Raw genomic sequence first — 22527 nt, 5'->3', positions numbered from 1 at the left:
AAAATTGTTACAATCTGTAGGAAAGATGGAGGCCAAGCTGTGAAGTCCTGGCATCCTTCCACTCTGAAAGCATTCAGGGCTTCTGCCTCCTACACACACAGTCAGCATAGCACAATCACCTCCTCCAAGCATCTGCCTGGCATTGGAGCTGTCATTTCATGTCACACACCCCAAGACAAAACTCCCTGCAAAACCATGCATTGAGGAATTCCCTGCATGCATTGATTTCACTCAAACCTTGCTCAGCTCCCCAGGGCTTGAACTGGCACCATGAACCATTTCCTTACATGGAAGTAGCAAATACACAGTGCGCTTGTTTTTGAAAGATGTGGGGGTTTGGGGTTTTTTGGGGGGAGTTTGTTTTGTTTTTGCTTTGCTTTTGGCTTGGTTTGGTTTGTTGTGTATTTTTTTAAATCCAGCGTTCTAGTGTTTCCAGACAGCAGCAAAGAAGAGGTACAAATATATATATATATATATATATATATTTAATGTAGTAGGATCACAGTTAGGATTATAATTCCTGTTGGCTGGAGACTGCAACTCAAAAAATGAGAGCTGCCTCTCTCCAGTGTTGTAATTTTTCTTTTCAAAATGTTACTATCTCAAACTGGGAAAACATATGTCATCAAATAAAAGGATGTGTTACCATAAACCAACTTTTTAACCTGCTTTCTGGAGTCTTGCTGTCTCCGGCCATTTGCTTTTGCATGACAATGTCTCTGCTTCTGGGTCTTTGGAGACAATGTCATCCAAATGGAGCAAAGTGGTTGGAGTGACTGAGGAACCATGGAACTGCTTAGGTTGGAAAAGACCTTTAAGATCATTGAGTCCAACCATTGACCCAGCACTACGATGGCCACCACTAAACCATGTCCCTTGGTGCCACAGCTACATGGCTTTTAAATCCCTGCAGGAAGGGTGACTCCACCATTTCCCTGGGCAGCCTGACCCAAGGCTTGACAGTCCTTTCAGTGAAGAACACAGAGTGCTCCTCCATACCTATCCAAGAGCAGAACATGTGCCTCTGTTTGCCAGAGGTGATGGTACAAGATCTGTGCAGCCATGTGTACCTAGGGGAAGGTCATTCTGGCATCCTAAGCAGAACTCTTGGAAGATGCTGATCTTTTTATTTTCCCCGTAATTTCTCAGAAATGGTTACTACACTGACACGAGATATAGGCCAACCCAGCAGTTGCATCACGATGCTCTTCCAAGCTGGCAGTGTGGAGAGCAGTGCAAAGGGAGAAAGACAAATGCATAAGGACAGGAGGGGTAAAAACAGTGAAATCACATACCTTCAGGGATGCACTGTCCAAGAACAAACTTATAACCCTTACAGCATTTTTTCCTGGAAAAAAAAATTAAAAAAGTAAATGAATAAATAAATATATTTTCTAAAGGTTGGTGTTGCCTTTAAAAACAGTCACAGATAGGTCATGGATATGAAGAGCAAAACAAAATGAGGATCCTGAGCTTTGCAGTTGGAGCTATCTCAGCACTAAAGAATGCATGGAGACCCACCACTCCATCCATGAGGCATTTTAAATGATAGCATAACCAGCTGCTTCAGAAGCCTGGGGCAGGGAACCCCAATGCTGAACCACTCAACATCACAAGTAGTTTCTGAAACCCCTGCTCCCTTGTGTTGAAAGGGTGCAGCACACCTCAATGCTGTCCATAAGCGCAACTCAACGTCACAATTTTCACGATATGTTGAAGGGTGTTTTCAAACATCCATCATTGCAATGTAAACTTACAGGAAGGAGTAAGTTTCAACAAGAAGGATCAACAAGATAAATGTTACTATTTCTCATCTTTTATTAAACCTGGAATGTGAGGAGTGAAATGCAACTGGAGCAAGGGAGAGTACAGGGGGACAAAACTGCAGTGAAGGGTCAATAGGACCAGATGCTTTTTATGTGCCTAAGACATGAACAAAGTCTGAGTGATGAGAAATTATTGCTTCTCACAGAATGGCCTGTTAAGGACATGTAGTCATTCAGTTATACCTGCTTGTTTACTTTCTAGGCAGTAAACCACATCAAGTGACCAGGACTCCCAGCAGCACTGTGAAGCCCTTATCAAGGGCTATGTCCCTCATCACCCTAAGGACTACTCACTGCAGGAACTTGGTGACATTCAAAGGATCCCGTGTTGTGGCTACCAGGACTGCTACAAAAGAAGCAAACTGCTGCTCAGTATGATATTTTATTAAGCCTACATGAGTCTGAAGGGAAAAAAAACCCCTATATTTTACAAATACATTTTTTTGTGCCTTATGGACATGCTGAAACATCTGCAGATCTGGGAAACCATCCATTTGGTCTTATCCTTTAATTCAATAACTGACGCAGAAGAGTGCTAAAGCCATGGCAGTCAATGACACAACACTCCCCTAGACAACACGCAGCCATCACAAATTATCATTATGTTGAATTTAAATCAACTATCAATTGCAACTGACCACTTAAAACAAACAACACATTACTCCAAACTATGTAAAGACAAACTTTGGCTCCATATTTTACCCTCTTCCAAAGATTAGCTGGAATATAAATTATGCTTAATGAAGGCTGAACATCTGAAGAGGAAGCCTTGCTTTGTTATGCAAACAGTGGTCCCTCATTAGACTTTTCTCCAAACACTGCTCTGAAGTTTTATCTGCAAGACAAACAACTGCAGGAGGAATGAGTTCAAAGGTGCATTGTGGAGGCTGTTCATATGCTGGAAGCCATGCCTACGGCTTTCCAAGTGCACATTCATCTCCTCCTGCCTGCGGAAGAAGGGAGGCTGATAAAGGCTTCCTTCTAGCTGCTCTTCAGAGGAGGACACAGCCTAGCTTGGGAGAGGGCTGAGAGATGGGAAAAGAGAAGCGGGCATCCTTGCCACAAGATGCTGACCTGCAGGGTTATGCCAGTCAGAACTAACTAGAAAGAGGTAGCAGCAGCTTTCACAATTTCTAATCTTTTCCCTAGGAATTTGCACTTGTTTTTCAGGCTTAGGACCCTTAGAACTCCCACCCCTGGAGTGACTTGTGGCAGCAGACGCAAATCTTAGCCAGCACAGCCTGCTCCTGGGCAAAGCCTTGCCTGCTGTGAACCTTGCAGGAGCTGCCTGTCTCCTTTCAGCTTGTCTGGCAACGACTTTTGGCTGAACGTGTTGACTTTCTTTTGGTTAAATTGTTGTTCTATCCACCTACCTGGATACTCATGATAGACAAACCAATTGCTCTGATCAAACAAAGCTGTGTCCCACACACAGAACGCACCACAAGCTGAGTTAGTGCCATTAAATACCACCCTGGCACCCTGAAGCACATGTGGCCTTGATGAGGGTTGCTCCAGTTAAAGCAACTAGAAAATTGTGTTACCCTGGCAGATACCCAAACCCTGCTGAATTCTATCTCTTCAACAGCTCCTTGCAGCAACGAGTTGCACAGGAGGATGAGATGTTTCTGAGAAATAATTTCTGTGTTCTCAGTCTCCTTTTCAATTTCTGTTGAATTTTGCTGAGGTTGACTGGTAAGGATATCCAGAAATATTTTCTCAAAATGCCTGAAGATTTGTCCGCATCACAAAAACTTTAAAATCAACCCTACCGTAGTGGTTTAGAGGACAGGTGCCCTGCTTTCAGGATCACACTCCAGAAACCATTTCCCGGAAATAATCAGCTTCCAATTCAATTTTACAGATCTCTGTATTGTTACAGCCCATACTCAACAGCAGGCTTCAGCCATCAGCACGATTTTGCCAAGGTAACTGCTACTTTAGGGTTAACGCACAGGAAACACAATACAACAGTGCCCGTTTCCCGAGCATTACTTTGCAGCCCTGGGATTCCTGCGTGCTTTAACTTTTCACATTCTTAAAGAGAAACCTGTCAAAATGATGGACATGTGAGTCGATCATTAGCAAAGGCATTTTAATAGCAACGCTCAGTTTTCAGACGTTCAGCTCCAGGCTGACGTGCCTAATCACTGTTTCACAGCAGCGATCTTGTTAGACACACTGAGAGGTAAGAGGGGGTCCCCACTGATAATTTTAGCTACTGAATAACTTGCAGCGAGGCAGTTGCTACGCAGCTGTGCATGTGAACCGGCATCAAACACAAACTAACACACAGCTACGTGAGAAGCTCAGACACTAAAATCTGCATCTACAGGAAAACTAAGTTGATTCACTTCCTTTACATCTGGTTTCCAGAAGGAGAAACTTCTGTCAGACTCAACTGGTACAGCTTTTAATGGGGTGCTTCAGCTATTAAAAATGCAGCAACTTTCAATCCTAATGCAATCTTCACTCAGGAACATGCACAAGCTGAAATCTGCAGAGGATTTTGGGCACTATGATTTGGATCTCACTGCAATGTCTAGCGTTTGTGGAAAATCCACAGCGACAGACTCTCTCAAAGCAGTCATCTTTTTTTCCTTCTGACAGGTAGCTGCAGACACAGGGATATGTTGAGCTACTCCCCTCTGCTTGGGAGGTCAAGGTGCTCTGGGATCACTGAACAGAAGATTTAGGGTCAAACCTTTGATACCAATAAACACATCTGTGACCAGGCAAGCAGCAGATCTGCCTTTGTTGCAGTCTTTTGTAGCCCACCATTCTGCTGACTGAGAGGGGAACTGAGCTTTCCAGCAGTACTCCCATATCCCATCGTCCACAGGTTGCCCCCCTGTGCCTGACACAGCAGTGGGCACAACAGCACGGGACCCCCCACTCCATCTTGCAGTGCGGTAGCTGCCCGATAGCATCGCCCAGACAGGCGGGACGAAAGGCAAGATGCAAGGAATGTGGCTTAATTAAGCCACCACTTTATTAAGTTAGCTTATCTGGCAGCTATCAGCAGTAACTCATCCAGTGAGGACAACAGGGGTTTTTTTTCCCCTCATAATTGTTTCCACCTGGTGCAGAGCTGCCATTGCCCCTCGACCACCTCTTGCTCAGCACCAGGACACCGTGGCCAGTGACTGTGCTGAGGAGACTGTAGTATGCCAGACCAAGAAGATACTTCCGTGTGAGAGGGAAGGGAACCATTCAGGGTTTGATATAGCAGCTGAAACGCTTTGGAAATGCAAACAATAGCAGGATAAACACTTAAAGTGGTGATTAACCTGTATCTGTCTGCCTTAACACAGCAGTGACTCGTGCTGTGACAACGGCTCGCTAGGAGCTCCTTGATGCATAACTGACGTTTTGGTTAACTTCAGCAAAGAGGCAACTTTAAAACTCCCTCATGATGATTATGTTGGAAAAGATACATGATGCCTGTTTAGCAACTGAAAACAGTGAGGGCAAAAGGCAAATGCAAAGGGAAGGGAAAAGGGAAAGTTTTATACCGCTTTCAGATGAGCATAATTTGTTAAGGAAACTCTTGCTGAAGATATCAAAAGTAGAAACAGAAGAGCCTACTCTAGGAAATATTTGTCTCCTAGGAGCAAGGCAGACACAGAAATCCCTATACAGAGTCAGAAAGTGAGTTCTTAGCACAATATAGAAAATATTGCCCTTACTGTATCCCTACAATGCAGGGGTTGAGGCAGACAGCCTCCAGGATGGCTCCACTAAGACAGAGATAATTCGAGCAGAGGCACTTTACCTCCCATTCATTGAGGCCAGGAGAACACACACAGGCAGCTTCTATAGCTCAGCTGATGCCTGAGGATCGCTTCACTGGAAGATGCAGCAGATCTGTAGGTGCTCAGGCAGGTCAAATCCCTCCTCTCTGACATGCTATTTCTGACCCATGAATGTCAGAAGAGGCACAGTTTAGGGGACGTAAGAGCTGTTGAACATTTTATGTAGGTTTACATATACCAACACTGTTCTCCCAGGCCAGTGCTGGTAGAAAGTAACAATAATACAGTTCAGCAAATGTATTTGATAAAAAAACCCAACAATTTCCTATTGGGTGGGAAAAGACAGAGAAAGATTTTTTAACCAGATTTCTCCAGACACGTCATAACATCAACTCAGAAGAACTTGTACCATGGCTTGAAGATCTGAGTCAGCAAAGGCCATGGCACAGCTGTGTTTAATTGCACAAAGGAGTCTTTGTTAGACTGTCTCCTTATTGTGCCTGCCCAGTGTTTCTTTTTGATCACCCTGACTTTGAGAAACACACAGTGTGGCAAAAGTGCAAATGTAATATATAGCAATTAACTTACAAAAAATAATTAGACAGCTAAAAGCAGGCCAACAGAGTACATGAAAATAAAACCCAAAACCAAACCTTAACAACCCTTGTTTTTCCATATTCTGTACAAAATAGAAATGAGGGACAGGTCTGTCTGCCAAAGCATGCACAGACAAGGCCCATCTAGAATGCAAGTGCACTACAGAAGTAGCTCAGCAGCTGTGCAGTTTCCCCGCAGTTCACATAGAGAGAAGATTTACAGCAACATGGTGTAAAACTGAAGCAATACACTTTATTTTTGTTTGCCTTTCTGTGGGATACATAGCGAAATCTTGAGTAAGAGTGGATGGCCTCCCTGCAGACACTTGCTCAGCATACACTTTGTCATGATTTCGAGACTTAGTCCTTTTTTCATAGTTTTGTAAAGAGATCATTTACATTGGGTCTAATGGCCAGCACAAGCCCCTCCAGCCACTGTCTCAGCTGAGAGTGAAGATATGTATATGTATGTACCCTTCTTTATCTCTCTTAACTGACTGAATAAATCAGGATTTTCCTGAACCACTGCAAAGAAAACCCTTCACTAGCTAAGCTGGAACTCAGACCTTTGTGAGCAAATCACTGCAGCCTACTACTTGATTTTCCTTAAAGTCAGATTTTCAGTGATGAATGCATTGTTGGAGTCTAAGCACTGTTTCTCATCAGCTACCTAAGTTAAATGAATTTACTCACATATAATGTTGTGGGGATTTTTTTTCCTCAGGGAAAAAGAGGAAAGCCTTGCTATCTGCTCTTTATCTCAGTTCTGGCTATTTAGATTGATACTAGAAATGAAATTCCATTCTAGTTACTACTAATGAGAAGGTTTTGATAAGATTCACAGTTCCTGGGCTCCTCTACCATGAACACAGGTCAGCAACCGGATCCTGTCCTGGAAAATGCCACATACCTCTGCTGACTCTGGGGAACTGTGCCAGTGCTTACTCAGGAAAGCTCTGGTCAATGCTCTTGAAAGCTCTCAGACACGGTCCTTGGCTGCTCCTCACTGTAATGTATTGTTAGCTGACTTGTCCCCCCCTCAAAGTGCTATTTCATGTCATCTTTTTATAGTCAAAGGGAGTTTTATGGTGCTGGAGTATAAACTGTGGTTCTGTCTTCTCAGAAGAGACTTTCCAAACTGGTATGATGGTTTGCAGCCCCTGCAGAGCATGGTGTTTGTGAATTTGTGAAGCTCATTCCTCTATAAAAGAGCAAAACAAATATTTTAAGGCATGCAAGAAACTCTCAGCACCGTGGGGCTACTGGTGGGGCTTGGAGTTATGATAGACACTGACTTCCATGAAACTGGAGAACACACAAAAACCAAAACTTCACAAGTCCAGGGTATTTAGCCACTAAAAACATCTGTCATTTTAGTAGCAGTCCCTGGGCCTCCGTTCTCTGCAGACACAGCACGGGACGTCTTGCGTTGATGGGTTTGTGGTTTCATTTCAGTGAATGAGATGCGATGAGGTGTTCAGCAGAGGTGTTTAAACAAAATCTGGGCAAAGCAGACTGCTTGCCCAGTACATCCCCCAGTGTCAGCAGATCAGCAGTCCCAGAAGACCACCACTTTTGGACTATTTTAGTACTTTTGAGATGCAGAACAAGGGGTTGGTATGAAAACCCTACAGGCAGCCCCACAAGAAAGAAAAGAGATCACAAGCTTCTGCTCACCACAGCAGCAAGTGGCTGCTGAAATTCAGATTTTTAGGTCTCTTTGGGGCAGAATACTGACTTTCAGAAATGCTTCCTGTGATCATTCTTTTCAATGAAAGAAAAAAGGTTATATTGGGACTTCCACCTGAACCATACAGACCAGGGCTTCACATTGTCAGGGAAGCTGTAACACTGTGCTACCAGGCCAGAAGTAATGTTGGCCGTTGTCTCTCCCATGCCCAACCAGAGCCTTGGTGTTGCACATGCATCGACTAACCACAGACTGATTAGCAATTTTTCTGTAGCACAGACCAACTGGCAGCACCAGTAACCATCAGTGCCTGTATCTCACTTAGCATACCAATGTCCAACAGTGATTAGAAGGAAAGCTGCCTGTGAACATTCTCTAAGCAAAGAAGAACACTCTCAAGAGGAAAATATCGTGCAACTTCAAAAAGGTAATTATCCCTCCTGCCACTGGAAAAGCCATTTGTTGGTTATTTTACATGCACGTGAACATCATCCTTGAAATCACATATGTGTTTCCTTCAGTACTAGACTGTACTTTCTTCCCCTCTTTCTTGGATTTTTATTTAATTTGTTGGGGTTTTTTTCTTCCTCAAAGCAAGGGAATGCTCATGTGGTTTATCACTAGCCAGCATGTCAAAAATAGCAGAATGATTAAATAAAAGACTTCTGACTGTTCTCATCTGCTTAGACTCAGCTTTATATACACGCTGTCAGCTTTGTCTAGCTCTCTTTTCTTACAAATTTCTTGTGTTTTCTGGAATTGCACCAAGAAAATGATTTTGTTTAGTTTCGCAGGTGAAGTTGTGGTATGGAATTTGCAGAGTCAAATTAATGTTTGACAAGTGAGAAATTTGAAGGGAAGAGGAAAAGCAAATTTTCTACTAAGATAGCACTGTTTGCATTTACTACATAGTCTAATGAACTGTCAAAGTATAATGCATCCTCATAAATATATTGTCATTTTTAAGAATAAGTGGCCTTTTAAATCTCAATTGAAATGATCCAAGATTGAGCCCATGTTTCAAAATAACTCACTGCTGTGAGATTTTAAGTACAAAAAGTGAGCACAAGTCTTTTTTTCCACCAGCTCTGACTTCCAATTAGAGGACTGCAAGCCAAATTTCCTTCCAAGTCTGTAAATAGTATTTCTTGCTGACGGCACACATTCAATTATTTATCTAACCCAAGGTGAGCCAGAGTACAGGACTAATCACAGCACATCTGTCCTGTCTCTTGGATTTTTTTAAACTTCCATGACTCTTCATTTTGTAGCTTCAATTTCCTACCAAATCTCCATGCAAGACAGAGAGCAATAAATTCCATCTCAGCACAGAAGGCAGAGCCAGAGAAGTGCTGCAAGGAGCTGTACTGGCTCGCTGGCTGCTGTGCTGGTGCTTGGTCACTGGAGTCAAACAGCAATGAGTTGCTGGCAAGCTCTTAGACTTACTGAATCCAGTCCAATCCAGCCCTGTTTATACATCAACAAGATCACAAAAACACTACATAAGCAATGTCTAATAAACTCTTTTTGATAAACAATAACAGGCAATTGCCCTTTACACATGCATGCACAGAAAAACATAGAAACTATGAAAAGAAGACAGATTTCTAAGGCTGGCTCTTCCTTAATTGGGACATAAATCCCAATTAACCTTCAGAGACAAGCAACTAATCTGGACTATGAGCTGCCATGAAAGAGCCTGATCCTGATTCTGCAGAAGTCCCTGGTAGTTTTACCATGAACATGCATCAGGTTGGGAACAGGCTCAGACCAGAACTCAGGACAATGAGTGAGCATGTGTTCAACTCTAAGGATGCGTGCTACCGTTGCACTTCTTGGAAGAACAGTTTCAGACAATCACTGATGACATCAAATTAATCGTCTGGATGCCATTTGCCTTTGGAAAGTGTTGCAAGCCTCTTCCTGGTTTTGACAGATTCAGCATTTGACATATACCTTTGCTCCTGTATTTCCCCCATGGGCACAACATCCATCTGTACCCTAGACCATCCAGCTACACAGACACAGATATTTAATCCAGAAATTTAAAAGATATTTTAATTTGTGAAGATTCTTGAAGTTCAGCTCCAGGTAGAAAGCAAGCAAGTCAGTCCAGCCAGGCTAAGGCTTCTGATTTAATAGTCTAGAGATGGGAAGAGCTGGAGACAAAGTCATCAGCTTTTATGAAAGTCAAATAGCATGGAAAAATAATATAAGAAAGATGCAGAGCTTCTCACTCTCTACTCTGGCTACCCACAATATCCAAATGACACCTTGGTTTCCAGCACTGAGCTGGAAACCTAACAGGCAGCATAAGGAAGCTGTTTACATTTGGATACTCCGCCTCTCTGGTGTGTAAAACCCATATGGAAAGGACAAAACATCACATAGGATATGGAGGTTTGTGTGAATTGTCCCACATCAGTGGTAAACTGGGCACTCTCTACATACCATCTTCAGACAAGAGGTATGAAATGGCTGCTATCTTCAGGGCACATGCATTACAAGAGTGCAAAAAAGCATAGCAATCTGGTTTTATACATTATGAATCACATAAGCGATGCTTGACAGCTACTTCTGCCTAAGGACTTTTATCCTTCCAGTACTGGCATGTAGAGTCACCAGGACATGACACAACCAAGGGAATTTTTCAAGTAAAAATTTCAGCCATCCTGTAAGTAGCAGACCCACCCTCACCCCACAATTTTAGAAAAACAGTTTTACTGCATAATTTTGGTTGCAAGGGATCTTTGGAAATCATTTGATCTAGGCTTACCTGAAAGCACAGTTAACTGCTCAGAGACTCACCCAGATGAGTTTTAAATACCTTCAGAGCTGGAGATCACCTCACTTCACTTGAGATCCCCTTCCAGTGCTTAACCACTCCACTGTGCATTTTATCCCTTTATACCTGCTTAAAATGTCCCTGTTGTGTTGCTTTTTGCTTTTGCAGTGCACCTCTGAGGAAAGTCTGGTTGTGTTCTCTCTGCAACCACTCATTTGGTAGTTTGAGACAGCAATTAAATTTGCCCCTCATCTCCACCTTCTCCGGATTGAACAAACATGGTTCCCTTGATTTCTTCTTGAATATAATGTGCTCCAGCCCCTGAGCATCTAAGCTCCAGTTTGTCGGTAAGTGATTAAAAAAATAAATTAAAAATCATTACTAATATATATTATTTAAAATAAATGGGAAACAAAGAAAGACAAATAACTAAAAAAGAGAGATGTGTGTGTGGAGGGGAAGAGTGATTTGCTAAATTGCAATGAAATTGTAGCTTTGGTTCCCTCCCACCAGTTTCTCTCTCCTCTCTTATTTTCACAATAAAATTTTAAAAGAAGGAAAACTGTAGAAAAGTAGTAAATCTTGAATGAAATACAAACAATGCTATTTATCATAACAGTATTTTCAAACAAAAGAATTGGCCAGCTCTGATTGCCATTTAAGCAAAAAGATCAAGTTAAAACCACACTTCTAATATATTTTCAACATCAACATCAGCAGCGGAATTAACTTCTTAATGTAAGCCTTTGGAAATCTCTAAAAAGACACTAAAAAGGATACTATTTCATGAGCTTTTCAGTGACCCAGATGGTTCTGTCCTTTTCCCCCGTGTTTTATTGTTCCCACAGAAGACCTTATAAAAGCTGAAACTGCTTATGAAGTATACAGACTTAATGAATTGGACAAGGAAAGAAAAAATTCTTAACATAGCACGTTCACGAGTCAGACCCATGTTTGTTGTCTGCAGAGATGATAGCAAAATGCAGTGTCTGCTAGGACAGGGTCTGTCTCCATGAACCGCTTCCAGCATACAGAAAAGATTCATTTTTACAACAACGAAGTACAGAAGTTTGTTGAATTATGTGGTGGTGCTGTACTATGGCCCCAATGCCAAGGATTATTTTTAGAGTCACACATCTGCAGATTATTTGTTGCAGGGTTGGGTGGATGGAGTAAATCCTGAAACAATTCGCTAAGCAAACAAGCATTACTGGAACGAGCTGTTATTTATATCGTGTCACTGGAAGGCTTGGTATCTGGGACCTGGCTGTGGTATCTGCGCTGCCTGCCTAGCCGATGCTACTTGCATAGACTGCAGTCAGCAGATGATGCCAAGTTAGTGAAGCTTTCTGATGTGGCAGTTAGTTCCTCTGTTAAAAATGGCAGGAGCAGGAACACCGGCCAACGAATGGCTCGTGGTGACTTTAGCACAGTGTGCCAGACCGGTGGTACCCTCTCAAAGTCAGCGCATCCTGCTCTTTAAGTTCTGAGCAAACGGATGGCATAAGGCCAGTTTTAAAAATAAGAAGCAAAGCTGTTTTCAGAAACATCTGTTTCCCCACCTCACAGTGTCCCACACAGGTCTCAACGTCCAAGCCAGACAGAGCCTGAACGAGGTGTTAATCACTTGTTAGCCAAGTACCGATCCAGGAATGAGCCTGCTGAGCCCTAACAGAGCAAACTACAGACCCAGACCCACTAAGAGACCATTTCCTGTTCCCTAATTTAAGGGAGCTGGCACTAGCTGCTGTTCCTCTCTCTTCACCCTGCTGATAGAAGATGGTTTTAGCTCTGAATAATCTATTGAGGTTGAACGTGAGCATTTTACAAGATGCTGAAATGCTCTCAGGTCAACTTATCCCCTAGTTCCCTGCGTGTTTGCTATTTGCAATCGTGCTGAAAAAAAGCCTCTCTATCACCAGCCTACCTCTAACTCAATGCCTCAAAACTGGGGACAGACTCTGCAACCAGGCACGATGCCTGGACAGCTTAAGATGGGACCAAGAGACACTTTGCTTTTGCCAGCTATGAAACACTGAGAGTGAAGGGGTAGAAATGAGACAAAGGAAAAGTGGACGTGCTGCAGGGCAGCCCTTGCTGCTGGGCCAGAGACCTAAGGGTCTTTTGGGATGTGCAAGACTTCTAAGACTTTTGGGATGTGCAAGGCAGCTGAGGGGGAAGGTCACAAACCAAAACCTAGACCTTCCTATCTTCAGGTGGCTGGTGAAGATGTTGTCCTGAGCTGGTAGGGATTACTTGTGACAAACATATGGGGAGTCTCAAGCATGATGACTTCTGGGAGGAAACTTGCATAACTTCTCACACCATTGGTTGATGCTGGAAAACAACCACCAACCCTCCAGTCCCACCCATCTCTAAAAAATTCCCTCATTTAAACCAGATCTTCCTTGGGAAAGGAAAATTGCACCATCAGGATCTGTGACCTTGCCAAGATTATGCTGCCTGGGAAGAAAAAAAACAGCTTTAGCTCGTTTAGCCCCTTAATCAGAGAAACTAAGCCATCCGACTTTGTCCTGGAGCACAGCTGGTAGTGAAGGTATGCTTCACCCAGAAGAATGCATTTTTTTAATTGCTTGATAACCTTTATTCTCACTTTGCCTATTAATAAATAAATCTTTCCATGTAAAGGAAAGTAGCATTTTAGGCTTTTGTCCCACTGTGTAATGTTATTTTGCCTCCCCTCCCCCATAGGAGGGAAACATTTACAATTGCAAAGAAATTACCCACAGAGTTCAAAACGGACCCCGTTGTGGTTTGAGTTGTGGGGTGTGCTGAGGTGTGCTCCCAGCCCACCGCTGTGCTGTCCTTCAGAAATAGGTGTATGTCATCAATGAGAAAACACAGGAGAAAATACCCATGTCCATTTGTGAAGCACTTTGGGATGAAGATTGTGTACCTCTAGAAGCTATCACCAGCATCACTTTGTCCTGTGCTATTTCACTTCATCTAAAAAGATAAGTTTCATTCCTCTGTGGTGCTCATTCTTCTCCTACAATTTGTCTACTGTTTCATTAAGGCCTTTGCAAAATACCAAGTGATGCTTCTAGCTGCTGTTTTGTTATTATCGGTGCATATGCAAAGATTTGCCCTTTTTTTTCCCCCCTTTTCTTCCTTGTTCGGAATTATTGCACAATTACCCTTGTATTAATTATGGATCACAATTGAAACGGGGTTGTGCTTTCAGACACTAGTGCCTGTAGGCACAGATCGAGTTTCTGTACTACGCCCCTTCCTAAGCCCCATGCAAAGCGGGGATGACGCTGCTGGAGCTGGTGGGTCAGTTCCAGCTACAGACAGCAATCCCCAGTTGCAATCACTGGAGTGACTCTGATGTTTGAGGCATCCAAATGGGCTCAAAGTTTGGACTCAGGTGCAAAAAAAACCTCAAAACAAGACCAGAGAAAGATCAGAATCAGGATTACTGACTAATTTGCCCATAAGATTGGTGGGATATATACAGGTAGTGCTGTTTTCTAGAGCTAACGTCACTCCCTGAGGTCATGCATAGAAGATTATCTGCTTCAGACCTTTCCAGCCTGCTTTTGCAGACACTTTGTGTAACAGCTCCCCTGTATGGGATCAGAGCTTTTCTTCACATCAGATACTGGTTTTCTTTGCAAACATCCCTCAGTTTGCCTCATTTCATAAGGTTTGCCCTCTCTGCAGATCACCCTGGACAGTTGTCCATGGCCTTAGCCTAGTTGTGGCATTCTGTGGTTTCAGGGAGCCTTTTCAACTCACTTGCAAACGTTTGTTTTCTTCTGGTGACTGGATTTTGCTTTGTCTGCCTTATTTCTGTGAGCCACGATGAAGGCAAGCATCCTGCTGGGTGTCAGTTCTAAGATGTGCTCACTGCTGGCCATGTGATTGTTTGTAGGAACCCATCCCTCCCCATTGCTCTGCTGTGGGCTTTCAGCATTTCTCTCACAGTGTCACTTTTGTGTAGGCTACTTTGGGAGCGTTTAAGCAAAACTCTTTTCAAGAAACAGCTCAGGCCGCTGTTTCTTGACAACACTCAGCGCCACGTTTCTTGTTTTTCCTTTAGCATTAGCACATTTAAGGTATCACAGTTTATATGTCTCACTCCTGTAATGCCTGCCAGTACTTAGGAAATACTGGGAAGGCTGGATCCTCATGGAGGGGGCCGAACCTGCCTGCACAGAGCAACCGTGCCACAAACCTGAAAAACCTGGTGTTGTTAACACAAGGGTTAACTACTACAGCATGCACACTCATCTCTGCTAGTGCTTTATGCTTTGGACAGTAATTAAGTAGAATTTTCATATCACAGTACTCACGGCTGAGAGAGGAGACCGTTTTCCTCCAGAACGTCCTCACAGGTGTGAGGAGCATCTTCTCCTCACTGAGGACAGGAGGTGGATCATTTGAAAAGGAATGGTCTCTTGCCTTCAGTGCAAGGTGGACAGAAGACAGGCTGTATGACACTTAAAAGTCATACAAATGAGGTGCTTAAGGACATGGTTTAGTTGGTGGGCTTGGCAGTGCTGGGTTAGTGGCTGGACTTGATGAACATAAAGGTCTTTTCCAGCCAAAAAATTCTACAATGCAGGTATCCAGGAGATAGAGTGCTGAAAGTGAACTGCCTGATAGTCTCATCTGCCTTAGACACGGGAACTGCATCTGTAGCATCCTCTGGTCTCCTATTCTTCACCTACGGGAAGAGTTAATAACCAATGGTAGATGCCACAATGATCAGTTGCCCAGGACAAACCATGGGCCTGGCTGTAGGCAAGAGTTGCCACCTTCATCTAAACCAAACAACAGAGGAATGTTTGGGTGATTTCTTTCTGTTAACATGTGGTTCTCTAATGCGTTTCATGCTATAACCACCATTACTAAACTTCCAGAATTTTTCAAGTTGATGTTATACTTCAGTAAGTGTAACACAGAGTGACTTCTAAGGAAGTTCGGAAGATACGGGAGTAGTGTATTTTTGCTGACTGGCTTGTCATGACGGGTGTAACCACGGCTGACAGTCACTTTAGCTCTGTCCAAGTTAATTTTAGGTCTCGCTGGAAGCTTTTACCTTCCTGTCAATTTATCTACATGTGATACTTATGCACTGTCTCTGAGCCCACTCCACAGCTCCCATCAATGCACTTTTGTGGAGGCAATATCTTATACCAAATAAAAGAAACTAGTTGTTTCCTTTGCTACTCTGTTCACAAGTTGGTTTTTATTCCCAAAACACTCCAATGAAGAAAAACCAACATTTTTACAGCCTGAGATATCAATCTGAACCTGCAATGCAGTTTGAAAGCACTATATTACATCTGGCACGCTCTAATACATTTGGAATAAAAGTTTGGCGTGCAGTGTAAGGCAGACTCCCCCAAACCCCTGCATGTGAGCTCCAAACTGAAATTAATATCATGCACATTCCTTGAGAAATTTCACCTATTAGTCTGCATTTATTTTCTGCCTTTTCTTTCTACCTGATGAAGTGCTTGTTCATCACTGTTACAAACCGATGGGCACAGTGTGTATTATTATCTCATCATCTGCATCATTTACATTCCCAAATGTGGAATCTCAACCAGATGTCTGACTTATCTCCAAGGCACTGACTTTGGCATATGGTTTTCATTTAAACGAATCACAATGCTAACAGAAATACCGTATCTATTATCTATCACAACTGACGATAACAACTCAGAATAGATTCATTTTGGGCTTTTTATTGTTGCCCACACAGACACTTCTGTGGATGAATCTCCTAAAGTGCAACAAAAATCAAAGGAAAGGTAAGGCAGGATGTTAAGCAGAGTACTTCACTACAGATGAAGCCTGAAGATTGCATTACCAGAGGAAGAAAAATGTGTAGCCCTTAGTAATGTGGAGATACTGAAGCAATCCGTGTTACAGCGACACTGAGAAACAATTCCGTGCCAGGGCAGTAGGTCAACCCAAGCCCATATTTCTGTTAGTTTTCTGAAGGATCCAGCAAAATCCACAGCAGTGGTGCTCAGCACTAATGAACATCACTGTGTGCAGGGGTATCCATAACCTGAGAGCACTGCCATGCTCTCATGTTTGCATGTAGAGCGTGTGGCTACTCTGCTGGCAGTTCGGGTGGTTGCTGGCACAAACCACTGCACTTTCCTTTAGATTTAGAAATGCGTCGTATTACATGTTCTCCTCTGACCTGAGTTTCTGGACCTTTCCATGCTCTTAACTAGTACTGGTAGTAGTAATAATATGTTTTTACTTCCATGATGTTAGCTGCTAGAGGATGAGTGCTGCAAATAGAAACTAGCTTCAACATAAAGAGTTCTCCAAGAAAACCACAAGTTCCTTACTTAGATTTCTTAGGTTTCTCACTTAGATAATTCCTTAGATGGGCTACCAAATGAACATTACTCTTTAGCTTTCGTGGACAAAATGTATTAGCATTTACACTACGCTGACACCAAGGTGTGCTTAATGTGGACCAGAATCCCAAGTCCTTACGCAAACTCTGACCTAAAAAAGAATCCGTGGCGCAAAATATTTTGAATCCACAGCTATGTCAGGATGTGAAAGCCAGATATACCTAGACAAAGTTTCTCATATTAGCACATTGTGAATGGAGGATAATCAATGCCATCACATCTCTCGTTACAACTGTATAAGATTTTCTATGAAGTAGATGAATTTCATGCCAAATTCAGTGTTAGTGTGCACAAAGATGGGCCTGGCTAAGCACGAGCTCCTCTGTATTCAACAGAGATGGACAGACATTTCTGGAGAGCAGCTCAGCCTGGCAATGGCATAGCAAAACTCTTAACCCTGATGCCTTGGTGAAGTGAGAAACTGTAGAATCACAGAACAATTTGTGTTGGAAGAAACCTTAAAGATCACAAAGTTCCAACCTGTTGTCATGAGCAGGGACACCTTCCACTAGACCTAGCCAATCTGTCCTTGAATATTGCCAGGGATGCAGCAGCCACAGCCTCTCTGAACAACTCATGCCAGTGCCTCACCACCCTCATGGGGAAGAACTTCTTCTTAATATCCAGTCTAAATCTCTCCTTCTTCAGTTTAAAGCCAAAGTCTCTCATCCTATCACAACATGCCCTTGTAAAAACTCCCTCTCCAGCTTTCCTGCCAGTCCCCTTTAGGTGCTGGAAGGTGCAATAAGATCTTTCTGGAGCCTTCTCTTCTCCCAGCTGAAGAGCTCCTGTTACATTATCCTGTCCTCAGAGGAGAGGTGCTCCCGAATGTAAGTAGAGAAAACCTGGCCTTGAATGTTTCAGTTTTCAGTAGGGTTATCCAATTTTTAAAAAACTCTTTCAGAACTTCACTGCTATGAGAGGTCGTCAAAGGACATGAAATGGGGAAATCTGCACCAAAACCAAGAGGAACAGGTTGTCTTCTTGCTCACTCTGCTGATGATCTCCAGCCACAGCCTGCAGACTTTCTCCTGCAGTGTGGTGGGGAGACCCTGCTGAGGTAAGTCCTCAAAAGAGACAACCCGAGCACTCCCATGCATGAACGCGTCACCCTGTGCGGGAGGTTGGGTGAGTGCCTGTGGTTTGACAGCCAAGCGTCGTGAACTGAGAGCTCATAGAGAGAGGGGTCAGCCTTGGGGGAGCTCTTAGGGGAACTCTGTTTGCAGGGCTGCAGACAGGGCAGCCACCCCCTCATTTGCTCAGCTCTGCTCACTCTCCCTGTGGATTAAGCTGTTTTGTAAACCAGGAGAGATGTTGCAATACTAAAATTTCATTGCGTTTGAACCTCTGAGAAAACCCTTCCAGAAAAGGAACTAGGAAAAAAAAAACCCAGACTACAATCATGTAATTAAATGCTGAATCATAACAGAGAACCACAGAAGTCCAGTGAAAATTATGCGGCGTGTGGTTAACGCTGGCTTTTCTTAATTTGTGAGCACTAAACTGTTTCCATGTTCACAAGGTCACTGTTGTGTGCAACCATGGCTTTATTTGATCACTGTTTCCAACACACCAAATCTCTTCAAGGACTCCTTGAAGACATCAAAAATGGTGTTTGTCCCCCTATACTTTTCCAGTTAATGTCTGATTTCCACTTTATTGCCAGAAGGTTTTAACAATGCAGCAGATGCAGCAGATGTGGTCAGAACATCACAGCTTGACACCCTGGGCTGTTGCAGGGCCTTAGTGACACTCCAGGGATCATGCACCATCCAGCAGATAGGCTGGGGTGAAAAATCATGCGAATGAGCACTCCAGTCTCTAGGTCTGGATCTTTTCTGGCCCAATATGCCGTTCATACACCTGTGTCAGGGTCCAGGTGTTAATCTCCTTGAGGAAGCAGCTGAAGGTGCCCTACCACTGAGCATGGACCCCATCTTGCCTGATATTTATCCTCGTGCCAGGAAGCTGCAAGTACTGCCCTTGGTTAATACCAGGTGGCACAGGTACTGCCTCTTGCTCACACACGATTTGAATAAATTCTTGTTATGGGTTGATCTTTGAAGTAAATGCTGATGGGGACTGATAAAAAAGACTGATGATTCTTCTTGGGATCAAGCTCAGTGGATTGAGATCATCACTTTTTACCTGTGCAATGCAAAATTAACAGGGAGCTCGACAGAAATCTCCTTCCCTTAAATGCATCTGCACAATTATCTAGGTGCTACCTGATCCCGCCACCGTTGTCCTCAACAAAAAGATGGGCAGGCCCCAACTACCCCTCCATGAGCAATGAAGCGGTTAGGAGAACATCTGAGGTCTTATCAAAATGATGAATTCATTTTCCACAGATAAATTCCAGTAAGTTTTATGCTACTACCTACAAAAATGTCAACTGTACAGTTTCTGACTGGGATTTAGCTGTTGTGTTTTGACAGCAACGGCAAAGCACAGCAATATGGTCAAGGCTGCTCTTGTTAGAGCAGGGCAGTAAATTACATGCTCTGCTCCATCCACAGAGAAATGTTTATTATCTGTTGCCAAAAACTACGGCACCCTGGCGTTTCCTTGGGCTTGCCTTCCATTTCTGCAGCCAGCATGGAGGCTGTTACCCTTGGGAAGTCTCATTTAGAGTAAACAGTTCTTTATGTTTATGATCATAATTCCCAAAGAAAAAGCTGAAGGTAGCTAATTAACAATTAAGCATGACTGCTCAGGCAGCCTGGAAACGCCAGGCTGGACCCAGTTGATCTGCGAGTGCATCTTCCAGGATGAAGAGCCATGGCAAATCTTGTGACTCTTCCTCTGGCCTCGAGGACACCCGGGCTTTGAGATGGAGAATTTCTTAATTATTTAGAGTGACAAACAGGTCACTGGGGGATGGGGCAGTGGGGAGGGGAGGAACTAACAACAGTGCTGTTTCAAGAAATAGTTGATTTTAAGGAATAATAATAAGAACACAAAATGAACACCAAAGTGTTTTCAGCTCCTCACTGAGAAGCAGTGTTTGCAGGTCAGAAGTGACCGACTGCTTGCTGAATGCACAAAGGAGGCTTCAACCCCCAAGCACAGGCATTTTTGGGAAGGCTTTGCATTTCTTGTTTTCCAATTCAGTTTTTGCACCCCAGTTCATCCCTGCTTTCACCTGACACCCATGATGGTGGGACTGCCAGCTGGGCTCAGCAAGCCCAGAGCTAATCACCAGCACTGCTCAGCCAGGAGCAACTGGCGATGCTTGTGGCCTCCCCAGCTGCACAGACAGAGAGCTCTAGAGCAAGACTACAGTTTGGCTTAGGCTCACGGCCCAGGGTTGTGCACCCACCATTGCCTGGTTGATTCCTCTTCTCCAAGCACACTGGGGGGTTCTGGACCAGGAAGCTGTGTTGCATTATTCAACCAGTGAGAAGAAAACAGGTCTGATAAGCAACCCTTCTCAGAGAAGGTCTGTTTTAAATCTAAGGAAGACAAAGCATTTTGCCAATTAAGGAGTTGCTCATGGACTTTGCCAGTGGCACAGAATTTTGGTTCAGCTCAATGCCTTCACCTTAGATATAGCTCAGCTCCTAGCAATGAGTTAATCTCCTCTCATCAACGTGGCTTATTAAAAGATCACAGTAATCTCTCCATAGGTTCAAAATGTACAAGTTAAAAATGTAGTCAAAGCCATGGAAGGTTAAAAGAAATTATATTCACGCTGTGGCCTGTCTTTAAGCTAGAGGTTGGATTTTGTTCTGCTAGTTGTACCTCCTAAAATAGCTGTGTGCTAAGATACAACTTGATTGCTATCGGATGTTTTGTAGCAGGCACAGAGATTGTCTCACTTTTGAAATTTCTAAGATTTCAAAGCCCTACAAAGACAGTCAGTCATCCAATTCCCACTGGCCTGCAGGAAATGCTTGTTACCCATGAGTTTGAATCAAAACAGTGTATTTCTATCAAATCTTGCTCAAGTTATTTTTTCCATTACCAATTTCTTCCCCCCTCCTCAACCCCCCCAATTATTTACTTATACATTCTTTGCTACTTAGAAACACAGGAGGAGAGAACAAATGCATCAGCCAGCAATACACTGAGGATCATTGCTGGAAACACTAATGGCTTCTCACTCGGCAAACAGATTTTGATTGTAGGGACATCTAGTTCAGAGAAGGAAGCTGAGAGAATGGCACCATTTCACATGAAAATGCACAGAGATGGCCAAAACCCTTACATAACACAATGGGATCATCAAGGCAGTTAAAAATGAAGCCAACACTGTGGTGCTGGACTGCACTGTATACATGGTGCCTTAGAGATCTGCCTGTCCTGGACTCAGCAGGGCGTTCCAATAGCTGGGCTCTTTAAATAGATGGGGAAGCGCATCCAGATTTCCCCCGCATCCGCAGAGCCTGGGTTACCCAAAGTGCGCTGGACACCGAGGGAGAGCTTGGCAACTGCACCAAGCAGAGCATGTGCTAGACAGTCCTGTCTGCCTTCCCCACCTCAATCTGCCTGGATCTCATAGAATTATAGAATCACAGAACAGCAGAGGTTGGAAGGGACCTTTAGAGATCATCCAGTCCAACTCCCCTGCAGAAGCAGGTTCACCTAGATCAGGTCACACAGGAACATGCCCAGGTGGGTCTTGAAGACTTCCAAGGAAGGAGACTTCACATCCTTCCTGGGCAGCCTGTGCCGCCTGTGCCAGGGCTCCCTCACCTGAACAGTAAAAGGTTTTTCCTATGTTACTGTGATGGTGACGCTGGGACAGGGTCCGTCCCCGTGGGACAGCGAGCAGGAAGAAAAGCAAGGAAATAAGGTCTGGCATGGCATCATCACAGAAGCCAGGAAATAATAATAATAAAAAAACAATGATTAAGATTCCTGTTTAATTGGAACCAGTGGAGTACACGCAGGATGTACTAAAAAAGCAGGTCTTGATCTGCATGGAAATTCATCATCTCCCTGCTGCATGACCACATAAGGCTCCCGGAGGGCACTAACCTACTTTATTTGCTCCAGTGTTCCCAAAGAACCTAGAAATTCCTGGCATTGTCTTGTGAAAGAGGAACAGCAACAAGGCAGCCCTGTGGCTGGGTGGCACTAAAGAGTTGCTCCCTTGTTGCAGTGACTGGCTTTGCCTGCCACCCAGATGTTTGGAGCCAGCAGTCCTGGTCCCAGTCAGCACTGAAGGCCCAAAGAGCTAGGCAAAGACTGGGTACCCATTTCTCACTCCTCAGATGAACACTGCAAAGTCCAGCACCCAGCATCACCCAGGAACCCAAGGCTCTTGCAGTCCTCTGTCTTGCTGAGAGCCCCAAACACCTTATGGGGTCAATTGGTCTGTAAACCACCAGCTTGTGCACGGGTGAAAAGAGCTCCCACGGATCACATTTCTAGGACAAAATCACTGAAGGCCACTCTAGATCTAAACCTATTTGCATCCCCAGCTCACAAGGAGCTTTCGAGAGGACCCACCTATG

General features: G+C 43.8%; 1 protein-coding gene across 1 annotated transcript in view; it reads right to left on the bottom strand.

The window, feature by feature from the left end:
• CCBE1 (collagen and calcium binding EGF domains 1) overlaps positions 1-22527 on the bottom strand; it is a 106969-nt gene that overhangs the window by 24104 nt on the left and 60338 nt on the right. The window contains exon 3 of the mRNA XM_062018752.1: positions 1296-1348. Within this exon, the coding sequence (XP_061874736.1) occupies positions 1296-1348 (53 nt within the window). The remainder of the gene's footprint in view (positions 1-1295; positions 1349-22527) is intronic.

Source organism: Colius striatus, chromosome Z (genome assembly GCF_028858725.1).
Source record: "Colius striatus isolate bColStr4 chromosome Z, bColStr4.1.hap1, whole genome shotgun sequence".
NCBI lineage: Eukaryota > Metazoa > Chordata > Aves > Coliiformes > Coliidae > Colius > Colius striatus.
Note: the sequence above shows the minus strand (reverse complement) of the source record. Positions and strands in the feature narration are given on the sequence as shown.